The 23292-nt window shown below is 31.2% G+C and overlaps 1 protein-coding gene across 3 annotated transcripts in view; it reads left to right on the top strand.

The window, feature by feature from the left end:
* The window catches only part of LOC143229743 (phospholipid-transporting ATPase ABCA3-like), an 89509-nt gene that overhangs the window by 22096 nt on the left and 44121 nt on the right, over positions 1–23292 (top strand). For all 3 annotated transcript variants that reach the window (XM_076462495.1, XM_076462496.1, XM_076462497.1), the window contains 7 exons: positions 3882–4103; positions 7074–7177; positions 12847–13002; positions 13980–14217; positions 14806–14994; positions 18744–18925; positions 21436–21570. In XM_076462495.1, coding sequence (XP_076318610.1) covers positions 3882–4103; positions 7074–7177; positions 12847–13002; positions 13980–14217; positions 14806–14994; positions 18744–18925; positions 21436–21570 — 1226 coding nt within the window. The remainder of the gene's footprint in view (positions 1–3881; positions 4104–7073; positions 7178–12846; positions 13003–13979; positions 14218–14805; positions 14995–18743; positions 18926–21435; positions 21571–23292) is intronic.

Genomic DNA, 23292 nt, shown 5'->3' with positions numbered 1-23292 from the left:
CCCTCCTACACTCTCTCTGTTGATATGTTACTTCCAAATTGTGTTCCATGGCAGGCTGCCCTTCTGGACTAGGATGTTATTGTGATCCTCCATTGCCCCACTTTGCCTCCATTCATACCACTTTCCAGGTGTTCTTTGTTTTATTTTCTCTATAAGACTTTCTAGCCATTGAGGTTTGGTTTAAACAGTTTGTTTAAAGAAAAAGATGTATTTCCTCATTTTTACTTACTTTTTCCCTTCATCCCATTTCTTACCTTTATCTTTGATCCATATATTTACATGGTAATTACTTATTATTTGAATCTTGCTGTATAGTGAGTGGTGCATACTTGTATATTATTTAACCTTTAAAATCTACACTGTTCAATTTGCTTGTTAAGTTACAGGGCCATGTAGTGCACATTGTTGAGATGAGGTGTTCCACAAGGTCATTTGAAGGTTATCCTCCCACTGAAATTGTTTCAAAAATATGCCTGTTCCAGAACATATTACCCATGGACTACCTGGGTAAAGCAAAAGGGGATAGTTACCCATCTCTGCCATACCTTGTATTGAATAAATTTGTATGGTCTGCTTTTAAAAATAAGGTTTTGTGCTTACCAGTTGCACTATCTTAAGTTTTGGTGTTCCTTTAGACTGTCCACCACATTACACTCCCCATTTCTTCTAGAGGAGGTCAGGAATTCTACCATTTTCAATTTGCAAGTTGCTGGAATAATGGATCATAAATGATACTCTCTTGAATAGTTTTATGAACTGAAAAATCAAAACAGAAATATCATTCACTGGAGAATATAGTATTAGTGTTTTCCTGGTATAGAGGACATGATATCTTCTACTTTAAACATACAAAAACCAAAGGAATGAGATTTCAAATTACAATTTACCCTTTAATTTGGGGTGTCTCATCCTAATCCCACATGAATGTCATTTCCCAATGGCTGTTTTGGATTTAGATTAGAACCAGTCAACATTAGTCCTCACACACATATTGCAGATGTGTGTCTTCTTCCCTCAGTTACACTCCATCAATGTTGTGGGTCACAGTAGAGGTACTTGGGATTGTTTTGTTTTTTTCCCTTCTGAATTCCATCAGTTTATCATGTTCTGAGGATGTTATTTTGCCTGGGTTTGTTCTGGTCAGTTTCACTGTTGAGGTAGTTGCTTTCTCCATGGTATCCTTTCAATACTGGATATTAGGTTCTCAGATGGATGTATTATTTTCTAATTTTAAGATGTGCCTTGTTCTGGAGTTAGGAGGGTTTGGAATCCCCTCTGGTCTTTTGTACTTGAGGTGATGATGGTATGATTTTCATTTTCTGAATGGCAGATGTTTTGGATGTAGTTGACTTGCTGAGTGTGGTTCATCACATTTTACCCATTTTACATCTGGAAGCATTTTTATTGTTTTATGCCACACTACTTGGGTGTTCTTCTCTGTTTTTCTACCCAAATGTACAACAACATTCTCCCATAGGCAAAAACTATACCTAGTTCAGATGTGGTGCAGCCCCCCATATCAGAGCTTCAGATCTGGCTTTTGTTTCAAGGTGTGTCTTTTGGATGCTTCTTTTCTTCTCTCCACTTATTCTAGTAGTATTCTAGCTATTTATGTGAATGGAGGTGATGTACCATATCGGAGGTTTTTATTTTCCTACATTGAAAATAATTTCTGATAGATACCCACACTTCTTCCCAAGGTCTTCTGGTTTTGCATCTCCTGCAAGTCATTGAAGTGATAGTTCAGTAGTGGCACGTAGAGGGAGTCACATAAAGTGGTGGAGAAAGCTTCTGGTATGCATTATAAAAAAAGTTTGTATATAGAAGGAAGCATGAAATGGGAAAACTAATCTTGAGAGTGGAGAGAAGTGCCTATCAGAATTACATTTTCAATATATAAAAATTTATAAATTCTCTCATGAACGTACAGTTCATATCTTACCAAGAAAATAACTTTTTTCCTTTTATTTTTAAAGTCCTCAAGATAAAACTTAAATTCATCTGATGGGATACTATTCATCAAAATTATACCTGACATAAAATGTTTTGAGACAACATGGGAACCATTGCTCAGCTGTTCTATCTGCTAAATTAAATAAACTTAAAAAAAATAAAGCCAGCTCTTACCATTTAATTCATATACTTAGTGAGTTTTTTCTTAGACTCACTTAACTTTACTGATTCCATAACAATAAAAGGCAATCCATTTCAAAAGCCAACCACTCTTTTAGAAAAATTAAACTGTCTTAGCTGACGATGACTCTTACTATGCCAAAATTTATACTTGTGTTCCCTATTTCTATGATTTGCACTATTAAATATAAAAAAAAATGATAATGCATAAATACCAGCAATTTTCTTCATGATGTAAAACACCTCAGTCAAATTCCCCTCTTAACTCGTTTTTAAAGAGAAAACAATTTCAGAGATTTTTGCCTTTCCTTGTATTTCAAGACCTCTATCAGAAGTACTGTCCCCATAGCTTTTCTTTGAACTCTTTCCAACAATTTTATGTTTTTTCCTAAGGTAAGGAGCCCAAGAATGAACACAGTATTCTAAATGTGGCCTAACCAGTGATCTATATAATGAAATTATACCTGTTAAGGCTAGGATTTAACATGCTGATAGTAGCCAAGTGTTCCAATTTTAATTCCTTATTTGTTAAAGAAGTTGAAAAAGCTTGTTGTTATAATACTTCTATTTTACAATATTTTATTATTATTGTTATTAATTTTCTTACTTATAATACATTTCACTTAGTGCTTTAACTTTCTCAGTTAAGTCTTAATTTCAAAAGTTTATCAAAGTAGAAACATACTTGCAACAGCTAAAACTTAGTCAAAGTATACAAAGTATGAATTAACTATGTAAATTACATTCAAAAAGGAATTGTGTCCCAGTTTTTTAGTTTGTGAGCATTAAGATGTACAGAATTAAAAACTAAAGGCTGATAGATTGTCCAATTACATTCACATCATTTATTGATTTACTATTTATTTATTTATCTACTTTTACTTACAATAAATGTATTAAGTCAGATTTTATATAAAAAGTAATGGAGTATCAATGTGACTGTATCTAGATTATGCTCACTTACATTTTTTTATGAAAACATTTTATCACAAATTACATTATACTGGCATTTGGTGTCAGTTTCAACAGTAATGAAAGGAGATCTCAGTCAGAATAAACATTTAAAGGATTGTTTTACAAGCAGTAGAAACTCAGTTTTTTGCTGAAAGCTAACCTACTCTCAGTAGGAATCCTTTATTTGGTTGGAATTTGAATAATCCTATTTCTTTGTCTTGTTGTGTATAAAAGCTATTACATGTATTGTCTCTGTCACTATGGTGGATTTTGTTGTTTTTTCTGTATGGGAGGCATTAAAATCTAGCTCCATTATCAGTAGCCTGTCAACTTGCCCAAAGAATTAATACATCATTGAAAGTAGTATTAAAAATAACTATTATACTGAAATTATGTGCTTTAAAAATTTAATGTATATATTATAATATTTTGATTACAACTTTAATTTTTCTGACAGATTCTATAAGTATTACCAAATTATATTAACAAAAGTTGTATTCTTAATTTTGTGATCATGCAGTTTCTTTTTTTTATTTATTTTCTCTTAACATTGTAATGAAATGAGTAATGTTGGTTTTTCTTATTCTATGTATCTGTGTTTATTTTCAGAGCAAATACTCGTATTAATTTATTAGCAGTTGTGTACAAGTAAAAGAGTGTATCAAGTTTTAATAGTTTATTTGAAGAAATGATGTATATTAATATTTTTAAAAAATAACAATAATCACAATGGTGTTTTATCTGCTTTCTAAAAAATTAATTTGAAATGTTAACTTTACATTTTTTTTTTGTAGAGTTACAAGGTGTTGATTCTGAAAAGGACATTGAGTTGCAAGCATCAAAAGCATATGCAGAATCAAAATACAATTCATACTTTACTGGTGGAATTGTGTTTGAAAATGTTAATGACAGTTCTCATGATTTAGCATATAAATTACGTTTACCAAATTGGGTTTACAGATTTGAAACATCAAAAACTTACCCACCTTTTTCAATCTCTGGACCAAATACATATGGTAAGAGAGAAAATTGTTTACATATGGTAGAGAGAAAATTGTTTCATTGCATATGTTATTATAGACAACACTATTTTTTTTTAATTGTATAAATAAGTGAGAACAGAAAAAGTAGATAAAACTCAGGTTTAAATCCATAAACAAAATTAGTAGCCACTTGTTTCAAAAAATATAACTTACATTTTAGTATATATGGAAATAACAAGTGTGTCTAAGCATTATTCATCTTTTAAGACAAGATAGAATTGTTATGTAGATTAGCTAGATAAAATATTTGATTTTGTTAACTTTTATTCTTTAAATCACCATAATTGGGATATAAATTAAAACTAAATGATCACTGTACAATAACTTCAAATAAATATACAACAAAAGAACGTGGAAACCTGTGTATATTAAAAAAAATGTTTATATCTTTCTGTAGTACTGTCAGATATACTAGTATAAAATTAAATGCAATATAGGTATATATATCAATACTTAAAAAACGTTGTGGATAACAGGGGCATATACAACATTCTAATTTCTGTAAATAGTAGAATTATTCTATGCAACCTGAATTTGTCAAGAAAATTTAGCATTTGTGATTATTTGAAGTATAATAGATGAATATTCTGTCCTTCATCCTGATACATTTATTTTACTTTAATAGCATTATGGGTTGACAAATATAACATCAAATGTTTTTACTCTGCATTTACATGAAAAGAAGTGTACTGTGCATGTGCACATTTTAATTATCTAGATAAGTGTCTTATCTGTTCATTTATTTATTATTGAATAACTCTAAAGTATTAAGCTTACACACTTGTTATATAATTTCATAAAATTTTAAAGGGACAAAAAGGAGCTTAATCAGCTCATCAAGGATGTCCCTTCCAGCTCCCAACTAATACCACCCCTTACTACTCATGTATTCAACCAATCTTTTCTTGAACTCAGTTAAATTTTCTGCCTCCAGCACCTTTGATGGCAGCTCATTCCAAAAACCAACCATCCTGTTTGAAAAGTAATATTCTCTAAATCACAGACAAATCCTATAGTGCCAAAATTTATTAACCCCTGCCCTGTTGTTTTCACTGCTAAATTTAAAAGGTTTGATAAATCTATATTGTCAATACCTGCAATAATCTTAAAAATTCCCTCTGAACCTTCTCTTGTCCAGAAAAACAAGTTTAGAGATTTTAGTCTCTCCTCATAGGACATTCCCACCATCCCAGGTATTATCCTAATGGCTCTTTGCTGATCCTTCTCTAATGATTCAATGTCATTCCTGAGGAAGGGAGCCTGAAACTGTACACAGTACTCTAAATGAGGCCTTACAAGTGAACTATACAGTAAAACAGTAATATCTTTTGTCTTATATTCAGTATTTCTATAAATGCAACCCAGAATCCTATTAACTCCATTGCTAGCTACAATACACAGTTTAGATGACTTAAGTGGTTCTTCAATCACAACACTAAAATATATCTTTCTTCAACCACAGTATTTAATGTATTCCAGTTTGAATTGTAACAACCTACGTGCATCACTTTACACTTTGGCTAGTTAAACATTATCCACCACATATTGGTACAATACATCAAATGATCTAATCTCCCTTTAAGTCTGTAGCATCTTTGATACAGTTAGCCACCTCAAAGATTTTAATGTCACCTGCAAACTTCAAAATTTTGTTAGTCACTGTAGAATCAATATCATTATTATAAACCACAAGCAGCAGAGGACCCAACACAAAGTCCTGAGGCACACTGCTTGTAACTTCTGATTCTTACTCCATTTATTAATACTTCCTACTTTCTATTCTTCAGCCAAATTTCTATCCAATACAATACCACTTCCCTCACAGACTTAATTTTAGTAATAAGTCTTTTGTGAGGCACTTTATCAAATACTTCCTGTGAAAATTAAGGTAAACAAAATCCACAGTATTTCATTCATGAACTCTTGCAGTAACATCCTCAAAGAATGTCAGAAAATTGTTGAAATAAGATTTTCCCTTAGGGGAACCATGCTGGCTCTTTGACATAATGTCAAACTGCTTTAAGTGACTCTGTGATGAATCTTTAAAACCTCTTAAACTACTGATGAAAGACTAAGTGGCCTATGGACTGGACAATGTTTAAAACCTCTAAATATTGAATTAACATTAGCCAACTTCCAGTCTTCCAATATTCTTTTACTTCTCAATGGCCTATTTAAAATATTAGCTTGTGATTCAGAAATAAAATATCTATATTCCTTTAAAGCTCAAAAATAAAAGTTGTCTCGTGTAGGGAATTATCAGTTTTGAGGTTTCCCAAATTTTCTCTGTCATAACTTTAAATGAAATCATTTATATCAATGTTTTTCCCATATATTAAGTGCTTTGCCAAGTTAAAGAAATGTACATGTTGCATATGCAGAGGAACTAAATCATATTAATAGAAAAAAAAACAAAACAGATTTACATATACAAATAAAGTTATAGATATTTTAATAACTCTCAGAATATTAGTTGTTCTATCCATATTTCTTTTATACCTAGTATTTGTCCAAGACTTTTTTGTTTAACAATAATTTCTACATGAAATAATAACTATTGTTGGTATGAACTCAGTTTTTTTTCTGAGTAATTAATGTGAATTTATTGTTTTAACATGTTTTGTCTTTACTAGTCACACTAGCTAACGTTTTTTTCTTTTGGATTGGATAAAAAAAAACAACATAAAAATGCAAATCTTGTTAGACCTAGAAAATTGTTATAAACCAAAATTTCAACTTAGGAATACATTAAAAGGTTTTGTTGTTTTTTTCCACTTAAGCCAGTAGTGCTTGTAAGTAAAAACTGTATTGCTAATTTAAAAGAAAAAACAAATAAAAAGGAAAACTCTTTCATTCTACCTAAAAGTAAACCTTGTAAGTAGGTACTGAATAAATATTTTTTTTAAATGTATCAAAATGTTAATTTTTTCAAATGTTTCCTAGATGTGTACAAGAGCAGTGGGTTTTTGTGTATTCAGTCTGCCATTGCTCTTAGCTATGTTGAAATGCTGCAGGAGGATGAAAAACGAATGAATAAAAACATTTCGGTAATATTTAGTTAATTGTTCTGTTGTTAATTTTTATTATAGTATGTATGAAAGGTTGTAAATGTTTTCAATTTATGTAAACAAGTATTTGGTATTTGATTAAGAAGACATATATAAAAAAAAGTTTAGAGTCTGCTAACATGAGATAACATTTAAACAGAAAAGCCTGAAGAAAATTCTCTTGGTGTATTTTCTTGTATGTATGTGTGAATTTGCCTAATGAAAAACAAAGATTCAGTCCACCTAACTTATTGCATAAGCACTGATTTCTGGTTATAATACAGATTCTCTTGTTGGCAATCATACATTGACTTTCTTCAGTGAGCATTTTAATGCCAATAGTAAATATTGGTGCATATGTTTCTACCAATATTAGAAGTTTTGTGCTGTTTTTAGAGGACTTAGTATTGTCATGTACCCCTGTTTTATTCTGGAGTTAGGCTTGATGTTTGCATTGTTGACCCTTATTGATAATCACCATACTGTGGCTGTTAATTCCACATTTATCTTAGGCAGGCATCACATTCACGTGGATGCTCAATTGCAGAATCTTTTGCTTTGGTCAATTCAATTCATTGTTTGGAAAAAAACCAAAACAAAAAAACATTTTAAACTGACACTTTTTCTAAGAAGAGTTTGCTGATATGATTTTGTTGTTTTTCAGGTTTGTTGTATTTTAAATCTTGAACTAATTCCATCATGCCTGAGAATGATTCTTTCATGTCAAATGATTCAATTTTTCATACTGTATATTTTCATTTTTTTTATTTTTGACTTGTTGCTGATGGTTTTAGGAATCAACTAAGTAGTAATGGCCTTTTAGTGATGTTATTCTCAACTCATTTTTATTTTACCTATGATCATATTTAGGGGTAGGGATCATTTTGTGTTGATCCACCTTCAGCATTCTATCCTGTATGTAATTAATATGGCTGTCAGGATTTTGAATATAAGTGGGCAGGGATTCTTCTATGGTGTCTGTGTCATGTTAGCAATCAGTTTGAACAGTAAATGGACAGCACAAAGCCCACTTCTTTTAAATAATATATTCAAAACAAGTTAAATGAACAAAAATTCTTTACACTATAGTTGTATCTAAAATTAAATAATTCCCTTTTTTTGTTTGAATTCCACGTAGGCTGACTAATTCAATTATTTTAGAATCCAGTTGACAAGACAAATTAATTTTCTTCGGTTTCGTATTATGCAATCTGTGATGAATCATAATTCAACTTTAAATAATTATCTCCTTTCATAAAAGTCCACACAGATAGATTCAATTAGTTTTAGAACACCCTTTGACAAGGTAAATTATTCTCGTTATCCTTATTGAATGTAAAACTTACTTTTAAATGTCATTCATTAAGGCTAATCACTCGAATTTTATCCAACCAAACTTCAATTTTATTAACTTAATATTTTCTAACTAAATTTCTAACTTATTTATAAATTACAATCATAGCTAAACTGCCAGTCGCTCAAACCAGACCCATCTATTTATCTGTCACTTGACTAGTCACCTATGTATATATCTGGTTCACTGAAACCTCAAACTTTCTATAAACTTCACAGCATTATAATGGAACGACACTTAATATAATATAACAAGAAAAATATCGAAGATTCAAGTAATATGAAATCAACAATATTACTAAAGCCCAGTACAACAATGTAACTGCATAGAACATAGGACCTGTAGAGTTATGTAACAAAGTTTGTCACAACTAATGCTTAAAGCAATCAACCTTTAACATTCCTGTCATTAAATATTAAGTCACAAAACAAACCAGATAATATCTCTTATGCTAAACAGTGTTGTACACATGTGTCTGTGGACTTACAATGCTAATAAAAGCCATATTTCAATACCAGTGATAGGCAGAGTACAAATAGCCCAATTGCATAGCTTTGTACTTAATGAGAAATAAAAAAAATTATTTTCATTCTATTGTTTTTTTTAGCCAGAATCAATTTTTTTCCTTGCAGTTTTTTTTACCCTAACTGAAATACTCATGGATTTAATTTCATCTGCCACATGATGTTGTGTTACTTCAGTACCTTACCCTATCATTCTTTGTTGCTATGTGCTTATACCTCCTTCAGCTTTTAGCTGACCTTGAAAGAACTTCTTTCTTCCAACATTTGTCTCACTTGAACCTTTTTGTTCTTGGTGTTGGCTCTTATTCAAGGGTGGCATGCTAGCAGGAGGTGATTAAGATTTTAACATTTAATATTTCAACTTAATTTTGATTGCAATTTATTTTAAACCACAAATAATGTTTATCCTTATGTCTTGTCTTTCTTGATTACTTTCCAGTAGATGTCAGTTACTTCTGTTCATTCCTCTGAATGTGTACTGATTCATTGATTGACCTATTTGACAAAGTTTTTTTATGTTCTAGATAAATTTCATTATCTAGACTATTGAAGGAGTTGTGTAAAAAAAAATAATAGTTTTTTCTGTGGGAGACTTTCATTTGAACTGATGGGATGTGTAACCTAATCTTCAGTCAGTTATGCAGTATATATTAAATCTCAAATATTCTACTAAAAGTACAAGTTTTAATTGTTTATCACACTTCTCCAAGTGCTTACATCTTTTTTGCTGTGGTATCTGAAGAAGTGGAGAAATTAAAAGACCTGTCTTTGCTCATCATATCCTAGAGATATTTTAAAACAAAAACATAAGGTTGTTATGCAATTCTTATTGTTATAACCTTTGGATGATAATTGTATATATGTGTATATATGGAATGCATTTTATCTACCATTTTTTTCATCATTTTTTGACATTTGTAAGGTAGATTATCTTTTCATTGCCCGTCCATTGAACTTGCGTATCTTCTGTAGAGTGGTGTGGTTGTTCTTGGTTTCTGCGTTAATTTGCCCTAGACCTTTATTTGAATTGATTGCTTATTTTGATTGTTTTATCTATCAAGTCTTTACAAACATTTATTTAACTGCCCAGTGTGCTACTTTGTTTGTGTGGATCATCCATAACTCAGGTTTCCATTTACTGACTATGCATATTTAGTGTCAGTCTTGAGAGAATGTTTTTTGTTGTGTGTTTTTTTATGCTTACCATTTGCTCAATCTTTTTCCTAAATCATTTATTTCTCATTGCTCCAATGACCTGTTTTTACATTTTTTTTTCTTTATATACATTAACTTTCTCATGAGGAAACAATTTCATTCCCTTCCTTAAAAGTATTTCTGAAAACCTCAAAGGTCCATTTTTATACTGAAATTCAACACACGGTTTTGTGGCTGGATGTTGTTAGGTCCTATGTCAAGACACTTGAATTCCGTTCCAGAGTGGCTCAAGTATTATTTCAGTTGTGCTAACACTTTCATGGAGGTCTGTCAGTTCTTTATGACTGCTACTTAAAAATGAAAAGGAAGCTTTCAATATTTTTTGTCGCAGTGGTGTGAGGGCCTTTTCTGAAATTTTTGTTTTCAGTAATTTTTATTTTCTTAACCTCTATTCTGAAAGCTCAGTACTGTGACATATCTTAGGTTTTTCCCTTCTTAAACCCTTGGTATCTTATTCCCTTTATCATCTGATTTATAAAACATATCTTTCACTGTTTGCGTCAGGAAGAAAGGCAGCCTCTCATGCCCCCTTTCTTTTTTCTTAAAAGGCCTTTTATCTTCACTATGTTTATTCTGTCCAGCTTCAGCTTGGGTTGTAGAAGAAAGTAACCAGAGATTTTTTTGCCTGTTGTCTTACCATCCATATCTAATTCTAATTCTTTTTAATATTTCCCATGTCTAGCCACAACATTTGTTATTTTATCCACAGTGAATCATTTGTGGAAAGCTCAGTAAAGGTTGTTTATAACATATGATGATTGATATTATTTGGATTTTGCTCTGGCTACATTAACAAACTGGCTTGTGCAACTGACCCATCTTGTTTTCCCTGATGTTCCAAAACACCTTAAAAATGAAATCTGTATTACATCTAACCAAATTGAGCATTTTGCAATGTCTCTAGTGTTCTAGTCAAAGTAACCTTTTGAAGGATGTTTTGCAAGCCATTATGCATATATATTCTGGAAACTTATATCGTATTAATGTCTCCTTAGCTTTGGGATTTCCATTTTTCTCTGGTTTGATTTTTCATGCCAGATGGAGTTTCTGGAAAAGGCAATTTTTCCTTGTACTACAGTATGAAGTCATATATTAAAAGAAAAATGCAATTTGTCCTTGTAATATAAGACTCTATGCTGTTTATTTTCATTTAGTCTGTACATTTGAGTGTCACATACCCTCTGCTTTCATTTTAGACAAAATTCCACATTCTGTGGAGAAACTGAATGAGAGAGTAACGTTCTCTGGTCGTGGACAAGGATGCCATCTGATGGTTGACAACATCTTTTCTAATACCTTTTCTCACCTCTACATGCAAGTTCTTTTGTGGAATGCTAGATATTGGAGATGTGACTCTCATTCTTCATATGTTTCATAATTTCAGAATGAGAATCACCACATATATAATATGTGTGTGTGTATATGTACACCTTTCCTTTCATTATCTGTCCTTAACCTTCAGTTTTGTTCCCAGTACACCATCCTAAAATTTGAGTCCATTTATCGTTAGATGTTCAGCAGCTGGACTGATTTTATTTGGCTGGCCTTTTCATAGCATTTCAAACTTTAGTTATTGATGATCCCTTTCTCTGAATATCTCCAGTTATTGTATACAGGACATTACTTTGCACTCTGACCTTTCTTGCCAGTTTTATTATTATCTGTGATGAAGTGTGAAAGAGATTGAGAAGGTAGCTTTCTGAATGAAATCTTTTTTTGAGTGTTCTCATTTTGATCCATTTTCCTTGAAACTTGTACATTCTAATCCATTAACATTTAATCTGTTTCTAGTCAAACACTGTATGGCTATATAATTCCCTTTTGCAATCTAGGTTCTTTCCATTATCCCTAAAACCACTAAATTTCTTGAATCACATTTGTTATGACACTCCAGTTGCCTTTTCCATCTTAGCATATGTATTCTCATACTTAGTATTTCATGAGGAAAACTATTTGATTGTAATTTTATATCTCTGAAGTACTTCACAACCCTCTTCTCCACAGTTGGAAAGATTATATCATCATGACTGCAAAGAAAGAAACATGGCCTATGGTAGATTAGCAGCAAGGCTTACGTGTGTTCTCCTGACACACATACATTAAAACATGGGAGAATGGAGAATTCTGGGAAATTTCTTTTATGTTCTGCAATTTATCAAGAACACTCAGATTTTGAAGTAATGGCAACATCACATCAACTCAGAAAATGAAGGCTTTTAGTTATTTGAGGTTGAAGATCTTTTAATTGTAAAAATGCAATATTTAAAATTACATTAAAATGAAAGTGTTTCTTTCAATTCAAAATTTTTACCATAACAGGTTATACTATACAAGTCATTTCAAGTTGCATTCCATGCCTCCATTTGTTTAAAAGAGAACATGAGTTTCAATGATTTTAGATGGCTCTACAAATATGACAAAATACTAGAGATAAAGCTTGAAAAAGACTGCTGTTTCATGTACATGTACAAATACCTTTTACTAAGTTGTGATTTGTCATTTTTAACAAAAGTTTTTATTGAATTGTAAATGAGTTTAGTCTCTTACTTGATACAAGAATTGGTTTGGCTTTACAGTTTGCTTCAGAAATACAACAGTTTCCTTACCCGTCATACTATGAAAGCAGTTTTAATTTTGCACTCTTGATTCCTACAATGATTATTACTGGTTTTATAATTTTGACTCCAGTTATTGTGCGACGGATTGTAGCTGAAAAATCAGTGGGAGCAAAAGTGAGTACATTTTGAAACTTTTAATATAAATTCTTCAAGAATCTTAACTGTAATGTTTATAGAGTGAGGATTTTTGTTTAGGTAGAGTCTATTTTGTAAACTTTTCTTAATTATCATGATATCATCAAGATTGAATTTTCAGATTTAAAAACTTTTTTAATGTTGGCTAATATGATAGATTGAGTCATAAAAAGTAGTTTTCTATTGTTATGTATTATCATGCATGGTTATAAAATTGATTCATTTTGTGTTTGAAAACCAAACACGTTAGTAAAGGAACAAACTTTTAAGCAATATTTCTGAACTGACATATTTTTTTATATGAAAAAGTAATTTTTAGAGCTAATTATTCTACATTAAACTTTTTAAATTAAAGGTAGCTTGTCACTAAATCTTCCATAGGTTTTTCATTTACTGAGTAGTTGAATTTTAAGACTTGTATAAAAGAGAGAACAAAGGTTATGTACTTTAAGAGTACATCAATAATTTGTCTTATGCTGACCATAAAATTTCTGTTATATAAAAATTTATTTATTAATTTTTGACTTCCTTTATTTTGTGTCACAAAAATAATTATTAAATTAAATTATTTCGACAATTTTTAGCTCTGATCTGTGCAAAACACTAATTAACAAGTATTGACAATGCCATAAGTGATTAACTTATGCAGTTTCGACTACTGTCGATTTCTATATTTTACCAAATCTAGAAAGAAACTCATTTTTATGAGTTTGCAATTTTTGATAAATTCAAAATAAAATTTCATAAGCAGTTTACTTTTTATTTATTATACACACTCTGTAAAGATTAAACATAATTTTTCTTTGATAATGTTATATTTTACTTTATACAGTTTTTGAAGTAAAATGTCATATGTTTGTATGTAAATCATAGCACAAGTTTTTATATACATAAAAAAAAGAAAACAATGGTAACCATGTTTTCTAAGGACTGTTTACCTGCTTTCTTTTGAATAGGAAATGATGCGTATGATGGGACTAAATGACTGGTGTTATTGGAGTGCTACATTCTTCAACAACTTTCTTGTTATGCTGTTCATTTCAGCCATCATCACAATATTGTTTAAGATCAGCTTTACAAAAGACATTGCTGTACTTTACCACACTGATGGATTTTTGTTATTTATAATTCTGCTTTTGTACAGTGCAGCTACAATACTGTTTTGTGTCACTATCAGCACATTTTTCAATAAACGTAAGGAATATTCAGTCATGCTTCCAATTAAGTTCAGTTGAAGTCAATATTAATAAAGTAAATAACTAATAACTTTTGTGATGAAATGTGTTCATGCTAACAAAGTGTGTGACAGTTTCTGACAGGTTTTTGAAAAAGAAGTAAATTTAAAGGATTCAAAAAACGTTAGAGAACTCGAGTGATTCTGTTAGATTTTTGAATTTCAGTTGAGTGTGTCTGAGGGTTTTCATTTTGAAAGATAACTCTTTCAAATTTTATTTCTTTATAATATATGTGAAAAGATATTGCTTGAAGGTTGTACTGGCATTATATTTTTTCAGTTTTATATTGGATCTAATATTTTAGGTTTAAACATGTGAAGATTCCTTAGTGAAAATGTTGAGCTGATTAGTCGTTTTTCTTAATTGTATTATATTATCAAAACAGAAAGTGTGCTAAAGACTTTTATAAACTACCAACCTGAAGTGTATGTATAAAAAATATTGTATGAGGTTTAGATTGTTAATATTCAGGGTATGTATTTTTTGCCAAAATAACTGTTTTACTTGGTGGATTGTTTAATTTTTATGTCCTTTTTTTTTTCCTCAGCTGTAGTTTCAGTGATTTTCACAATTATTCTGTGGCAATGCAGCTACTCTGTTCCCCAGAATTTAATGGATCCATTTGGTGGCAACAAGTATAGTGACATAACTCTAGGCCAGAAACTTGCCTCGTGTTTACTACCCAACATGGCACTTCATTGGGCAGTAAAAGTAATGTCTACACTCGAATCATTCAGTTAGTTTCTTTTTGATCATTTTTTTAACAAATTATTTCTCTTAACTCTCTCCATATTGGCTTATCAGGGTGAATACAGTATATGTGAGAAAATAAGTAGAGAAAATGTGTCACACTAGGGAAAATTCTGGATTTTTTTTTTAAATATTGCCTTATGAAATTAAGAACTTAAAACTTAGGTAATAATACATATTTTAATAGTATATAACTTTTTATATACTGATTGATATAACATAAACAAAAAATAGTTTAATAAAATCTTGTATCTTGCCCAGTTAAGGATACCTGGAAGCAAGAGGGTTAACAAGAGCACATTTGCTAAACAAGAATATTCAAATTTGTCAGAGTACAGCTTATTTTATGACAATGCAGATAGTGTAGAGAAAGTACTTAAAAAGATAGTAAATTTTGTAAGTGTAGTGGTTGTGAAAAGTGACTTCTGGCCCCCACCAGCTGTTGTAATGAAACTTCATGAGGAACACGCTGTTTTAAGGTTGACCAACAAGCTGAAGTTTGAAAAGTGCTTGGAATGTTGCCAGAGCAGAATGCTTGGATGTGATTATGGTGGGATTCATGTGCAAGTGTTTAAAACAGATTTCACAAAAAACATGAAGTATTGCCTTAAGTAAACAACTTTAAACAAGTGAGGAAAACTAGTGAAAGTGTGAACAAAATAGTAGGATACTCCAACAGCAGGACTGCCTACTAGAAAATACAAATAGGAAATGAAACAGTAAAAAGAAAAATTTACATATTCCAGGATTTTGAAGATGCCAAAACAACTATGAACAGTGGCTTTATTAGGAATAATTTATGGTTTAACCCTATCAGCTCTGACCCAAGGGAGCCAAATTGTCCCTTAGCATGAGATCCACAGCAAAAATGCATAAAAACATGTCACAGAAACAGATTACATCAAACCTACTACACAGAAACACAAAATCTGAGGATAATATATCTATTAGCTTTACCTTTTAATCTAGTACCAATACTGGACTTTGATGTGCCAGTCTTCCCAGCATGTTTACCCACATTTGATGCAGAGGGATCACAATACTGAAATCCTGACCGGTTTGAAAGAAATATCTCTATATGGTACTCCAAGGTGGTTCTTTTATATCTGAGATGTTTTTCACTGCACACAGCACACATGATATCCAGACATGCCTTCGGGAATTTCGCAGTAATGTGGACCTGCTGTGATAATTTGATATGAAATAGATTGGCTTTCTGTCTTGCCAAACTAGACAAGTCATGTTCTGACAGAGGAAATGAAAATCTCTACACTGTGGTAGTTTTTTCACCTTAAGTCTCCTCAGATGGTGTTTCCAATTTATCATAGCTGTTCCCACTATACAGTTGCATAGGTCATCTAGTAGATGACCTGCCCGGATAACAGTGTTGTAGTACCTATCCATGATGAGGACATTGGTCTTATGGTCAAGCTGACATGATGTCAAAAGGCACATAACAGCATTTCTAACTGCACCTAATTTTGCCTCAGCCATTTCTGCTCTGCCAGTATATATTTCAGCATTGAAAATATATCCTTTATCTCCCTCACATAGCATGAATGATTTTATTCCCCATTTAGCAGGTTTGTACTGCTTGATTGCTAGCCGAATTTTGGTGGGAATCATTACCTCATCAAAACTTAGATGGTTGTTTGGCTTGTAATACAATCTAAATTTATGAGGCAAGCCATTCAGTATTGGATGTACGTTGTATATCTTATTGGTGCCTCCATCTTCTTCATCAAGAACATGTTTGTTTCTGAATTTCACACTAAGCTACCCAAGAGCTATCTGTGTTAACCATCCCTAATTTTGCAGTGTAAGACTAGAAGGGAAGGCAGCTAGTCATTATTACCCCTGCCAACTGTTAGGCTGTTCTTTTACCATTGAATGGTGGGATTGATTGTCACATTATAATGCCCCTACAGCTGAAATGGCAAGCAAGTTTGGTGTGATGGGGATTCAAACCTATGACCCTCAGATTAAGAGTCAAGTGCTTTAACCACCTGGCCATGCCAGGATTCTCAACATGCAGGAATGCAAAGAAAAAATCACGAATTATAACCTGATAGAAGCCAGGTGTGAACATTACAAAGTTCTTTCACTCACTCACCCAGTAGTCTTTTATAGCTTGGTTTGATAACTAAATATTCCATATAAAGTCTTAATACAATCAATGCTTTCATTTTCTCTGTTGACACTGGTGTAAAGTTTTTGACATAGTAAGAATTTGGCTTCTATTAATGAACTTGAGAGGCATATAAATTTATCATGTTCCACAAATTCACCCAAAATGCATCATCAAAGAAGAGTCTCAAAAAATCAATAGCTGTGCTTTCTGCTGTTATGAAATTGGGAATATATTTTAGGCCTGCATTGTTACCATCAGTCTCTAGTGCAGAAAAAATATTACTCCAACCTGCATGTACAACATCTGCATCACCTCTACCATCAGCTGATTGAGGACCATACCCCCTGGCTTGAGTCATATCATAAACACTTTTGATTCTTCTTCTAAACTTTATTCAACTGATTCCAAGTCATCCTCATGATACATTTGATCAAATTCCTGTTCATCTTCATCTGATTCCTCTAATTTTTGCAATACCTCAGCATTTATAAACATTCTAGACCTTTGTCTTTCCTCGCTTGAAGTGCTTGGTTCCAGAGCTATGCTTCATGGTAAAAAAAATAGCAAATATCTTTACAAAGACAACGAAATTGGCACTAACAGGAAGCTTATATTTGCAAAATAATATTGTACTCACAATCTACCTGTATTCTGATTGGTTGATTTATTTTTAGTTTGCCCTCATTTAAATGTAGGTGTTTCCCATTCCTGCTATACAGGGAATTTGGCTGATAGTCATGTCTGAAATTCATGATAACCCAGGAATATGACCTGAGCGGGTTAAGAATGTGACTGTTATATATTGCTGATTGGAATATGTTAGCAAAAGATAATGGAATGAAGTAAATGGCAAAGTGAAATCATCAAGAGAAGATAGAAATTATAATAACAAGGAATAAAGGCAGTACATTAATGATTCATATGAAAAATCAAAGTAGTAGGAAAACACAAAACTGAGAAATCCTGTTTTAATTATTCCAATTTTACATTTTTGACCATATCATTACACAAAAGTTCATTAATTTTCATAGAATCTTTTTATTCACAGACACCTGAAGTAAAGTTAATGTCTCTTTGGTATTGTATGGTTTATACCACAACTGTTTGACAGCATTTTAAATATCTTGTCAATCCATTTGTTTTAGGTTAATAACAGAAACAACTATCAAGCAGTGCTAATTGTTTGTAGGTGGAATTATGTTAGTTGTTGTTAATACTATCTGATAAAGTTCAGGACTACCCAGCTAACTTGTGCACTCTTCTTAATTGAGATTTTAAATGAAATAACAAAAAGAACACCTTTTAGTTTTATTGTCCACTGTTGTCAAAATACTATTGTATTTTATTCATTATCATTTCTAGTCAGTGAAGAAATTTCATAGAAGTAATTTAATGTGTTATTTAATTACAAATTTATATATTTATACCTTATGAGAAGAATAAACCATATAAAGTTAATTTTAATTATGTAATTCTAATTGAGTGCTACCATGTATCAGAAATTTAAATTTTTAATAGAGGAAACACATTTAAGACTAATAAACTGTAAAGATAGACAGATGTGCAAGCATTATATGTAATTATAAAATTTCTTCAAATTCCAGAAGAAGGAGCAACATGGGCTAACCTAGGGAAGGCTGCCGTACCAGGAGATAATCTAACTCTTGGTGCTATTATGGGAATGATGGTAGCATCATTAGTTGTTTATGGTGTTATAATCTGGTATGTTGATGCAGTCTGGCCTTGGCAGTTTGGAATACCAAAACCTGTTTATTTTCCTTTTACGGTAACAATCTTTTTCACATTATTTATTACTTGGATATGAAGAATGAAAGTATTATATACTGAATAAATTGCCCTTTAAAGATAATTCATAAACTGGTATGTTTCAGTTATAAAATAATACTATTGTGTCACTTGATATATTTTTAGCAGTGAGGTAAACTGCTGTGAAAACTTTTTGGAGCTCAGACTTACTAAAAATAAAATCAATTTACCATGTTCACTTAATACTGGTTGGATTTACATACTGCATTGTATTGAGCAACTTTATTAATTTATTGTGTTACTTGTTATATTTTAACATGAAAAACATTTGATACACCAGCATTCAGCATATAGGTTTGAAATGTAAAGTTGTTAACACTTCATGATAAACTAGTTCATCCTAGTAGTAGTTTATAACATCAGTATAATTTTAATTCTTAAAAGTAGATATTGTGTTAGTTTGAGTTGTTAAAAAGTGCCTCATTAGTAAGTGCAAGTTATGCCTGTAGTTTAGTTGGTAGAAAATTTATTTGGTGTGTTTGTGTGAGATGTCTCAGACTTGAATCTGAGCTGAGAAAATACGAGTAAAAATGTTAGTACCACAATATTATGTGATTTTGTAATTTATATATAAATAATACCATAAAACTTTATCCCAGTAATCAAGATAAACTGCTTTTTGGAGCTCAGACTTACTAAAATTAAAATCAGTGTTTAACCCTCAATTTACCAAGTTCTCTTAATACTGGTGGGATTTACATACTGCATTGTATTGAGCAACTTTATGAATTTATTTATCACAACACTCACCCCAAAAACTGTCCAAACAAATTTGGTGAAATTGCTCATTTTCATTGTATAGTATATATGGAACCCCAGTACTAATTAATGGACACTATAGAGTACATATGGAATCTCAGTACTAATTAATGGACACTATAGAGTACATATGGAATCTAAGTATTAATTAATGGACACTATAGAGGACATATGGAACACCAGTACTAATTAATGGACACTATAGAGTACATATGGAACCCCAGTACTAATTAATGGACACTATAGAGTACATATGGAACCCCAGTACTAAGTAATGGACACTATAGAGTACATATGGAACCCCAGTACTAATTAATGGACACTATAGAGTACATATGGAACCCCAGTACTAATTAATGGACACTATAGAGTACATATGGAATCTCAGTATTAATTAATGGACACTATAGAGTACATATGGAATCTCAGTACTAATTAATGGACACTATAGAGTACATATGAAACACCAGTACTAATTAATGGACACTATCTACAATATTGATGGCATTTTGCATATATTAAAATTTTTATGTATGTTCATATTATATTGTGTATCCTTTAACCAACAAAGTCATAGTCCTACAAGCATAAATAGTTAAAAAGCTAATGAGGTCTCCTCTTGTCAAAAGTTCTAATGTTAAGTAGCAAGTTTCTTGTCTGGGGCTTTAGTATGTAACTTTTATAGTCAGTGACTGTGTTTCTGCCAGTTGTTAATGAAACAATTTTAATATCCCTTTCTAAGGTAGTTACAACAGATATATATTGTTCTCAGAAATAAGACAGCTATGATGTATCTGAGGAATAGCTAGTTTGTATCATTATTATTTGATATGTGTATGAGCAATATTCATCATTAATGATACTGATTAATGCACATATTCATGTTTTGATATTTCAACAACATATTATGAGAACATGATGGAAAGTAATTTGATAAACAAAAAATTTAAAAATTTGGTTTTGTGAAATGTTTTTACATTATTTATAATTCTTGACTAATGCATGGTGTAAAAGTGACTTTATCAATCTACATGCTTATGAGATAGCACAAATTTCCAACAGAAATACAGTAGTTCTTTGCTGGGTATTGGAGGTTTCATGTTAAGTATTGTGTAAACAATGAATCTAATAAGATCTAGCTCACAATAGGTGTTTAATGTCCTGACTGTGAAAGTACTTTGTTTAAAAATGGCTGATAAAATGTAAACAGTAAATACCATTCAGAAAGTGAAAATGACTGCTGTATTATACAGGTTGTTTACAAAAGAATATGAAACAATAAAAATAACAAAACTAAACTTGCATATTTTATTCCACTATACTGCTCATGTGAGCCCTTTCACAATATAAATATATAAGGAAAACAAAATAATGTTTTTCTTTCTTGCATACAGATTCAGTTTTTAAATAAACAATAGTGATGTGATGACTTGCAAATTAATTTGAGAACAAAAGATTCTTTTCTAGGAGCTAAAAACAGTTACATCAGTGACTAATTTATGAAGTTGAGTTACCAGCACTATATGTCACCTAACATTTCCCTGTAAACTATTATTATGTACACAGTAATATCTCTTTGCATATACCTTACCATCAACACAACCAAATGTAAGTAAAAAAAAAAAATATTCACTTAGTCTCCAAAGGTATTTGTTTCTTAACTTACTATAGTCCTTACTATCTGCTATTAACTTGATTCATTATATCTAGCCATCCTACTGGGGCCGAAGAAAATCACACTTTAAGTATCGTGAAATAGAACTTGAAGATTCTAGCAAAACCACATATTTTGAGGATGACCCTGCAGAACAAAGTCCTGGTATAATAATATCTAATCTTTCAAAGGTAGGTGTTTACTGTTGATCTGACTCACATTTCTAAAAATTTTATCTTCAGAAACCTCTCGTTTTATTATGTGGTTATGATTGAATAAAGAAACTGTTAAGGAATGTCAAGTCATCAGTTCAGAAAAGAAAGTCATTTCCTCACACCAAAAGAAAGCACAATGAGAAAACACAGAAAAATTCATTGTCACACCAATAGAAAGTGTTAGGCAAGCTATAAATTACCTAATGATGAGGGTGAGAAATGGGTTCTGCAAAAACTAGAATTGTGAGGTGTGGTATATGTAATTGGTTGAGAGAATATAGCACTTGCCTCACCTGTTAAAAAAACAAAAAAAATTTAAATTGTATTTTAGAATTAATTTATATGAAACAGTTGTATCTTTTCTTACTTTGAAAGGATAACAACAATTTTAAAGTTAAATATTTCATTTTTATGCACAATATACTAACAGATAGTTTTAATGAAGATGTAATATTCTATTCATAAATCACTCCTGTTCACTTTGTATTATCTCTTTCAACACAGACTTTGTTGATTTGATCGACCATGAGACCTCTTTGTATTCATTTAAAGTCTTTGTAGAGTTGGTACTAATACTTTTTTAATACAGTCTGTGTATCATCACAAAATTTGACATTCTTTCAGTAAACATTATAGAACTCTCACCAAAAATAACTCATATTTTTAGTGAAGTATTTTTAATAATCTAAAACAAGATTTTTCTGTGAATATATTGAGTACTGAAATTTGAATAGTCTAAGAGTAGAGTAATTTTCATGCTAAGATTAAAAATACTTTTCTTTCTCTCAAGAAAATATCATTTGATTTCAGTGATCTATAAAACCCCTTAAATATATTTCAGTTGTTAGTTTTCAGTAAGCATTTATATTTTATCTGTTATTTTCTCTACCCTACATGTATGGTCAAATTGACCAGCCTCATAAGCAAAATAAATCTTAAGTACTCTCTTCTTTTTTGAATGACTTCAATTTCTAACAATAAACTGCATATGTGTATCCTATGTTTATTCAAACTCATCACATTGTACATCTATTTATAACTAAATTTTATTGTTTTATTGTCCTTTGAACTGTTTAATTACATTTCAAGCCTTTACAAGTATTAAATCAATTGGGAAATGTGCAGCTCGCATTACATTATCAAATTACATTACTTATGAGCTGCTTGCGTGCCTCATGAAACATTTCTATTCTATTATTTATTTTATTTAATCTAACTTCAAATAAACTAAAGAACCCTTGTTTTTACATTTTAGTTATTTTTATAATAATAAATGTAGAATAAGCATGAAAAACAAGAAATAAAGTACTTACCTGGGCGTTTTTGCTCTTGACTACCAATGACACATAACCCTACATTTCTTATACCAATTGTAGTAATGCACTGGGCCCGGCATGGCCAGGTGGTTGAGGTGTTCAACTCATAATCTGAGGGTCGTGGATTCAAATCTCCATTACACCAAACATGCTCACCCTTTCAGCCATGGGGGCATTATAATGTGACAGTCAATCCCATTATTCATTTGTAAAAGAGTAGCCCAAAAGTTGGTAGTGGGTGGTGATGACTAGCTGCTTTCTCTTTAGTCTTACACTACTAAATTAGGGAGGGCTAGCATAGATAGCTCTTGTGTAGATTTGTGCAAAATTCAGAAACAAAGTAATGCACCATGTAACTTTTATTTAATTAAATAATACACCA

The sequence above is a fragment of the Tachypleus tridentatus genome, chromosome 10 (genome assembly GCF_004210375.1).
Source record: "Tachypleus tridentatus isolate NWPU-2018 chromosome 10, ASM421037v1, whole genome shotgun sequence".
NCBI classification, from domain to species: Eukaryota; Metazoa; Arthropoda; class Merostomata; order Xiphosura; family Limulidae; genus Tachypleus; species Tachypleus tridentatus.
The sequence above is the reverse complement of the archived record's forward strand: the minus strand, read 5'-3'. Positions and strand labels throughout refer to the sequence as shown.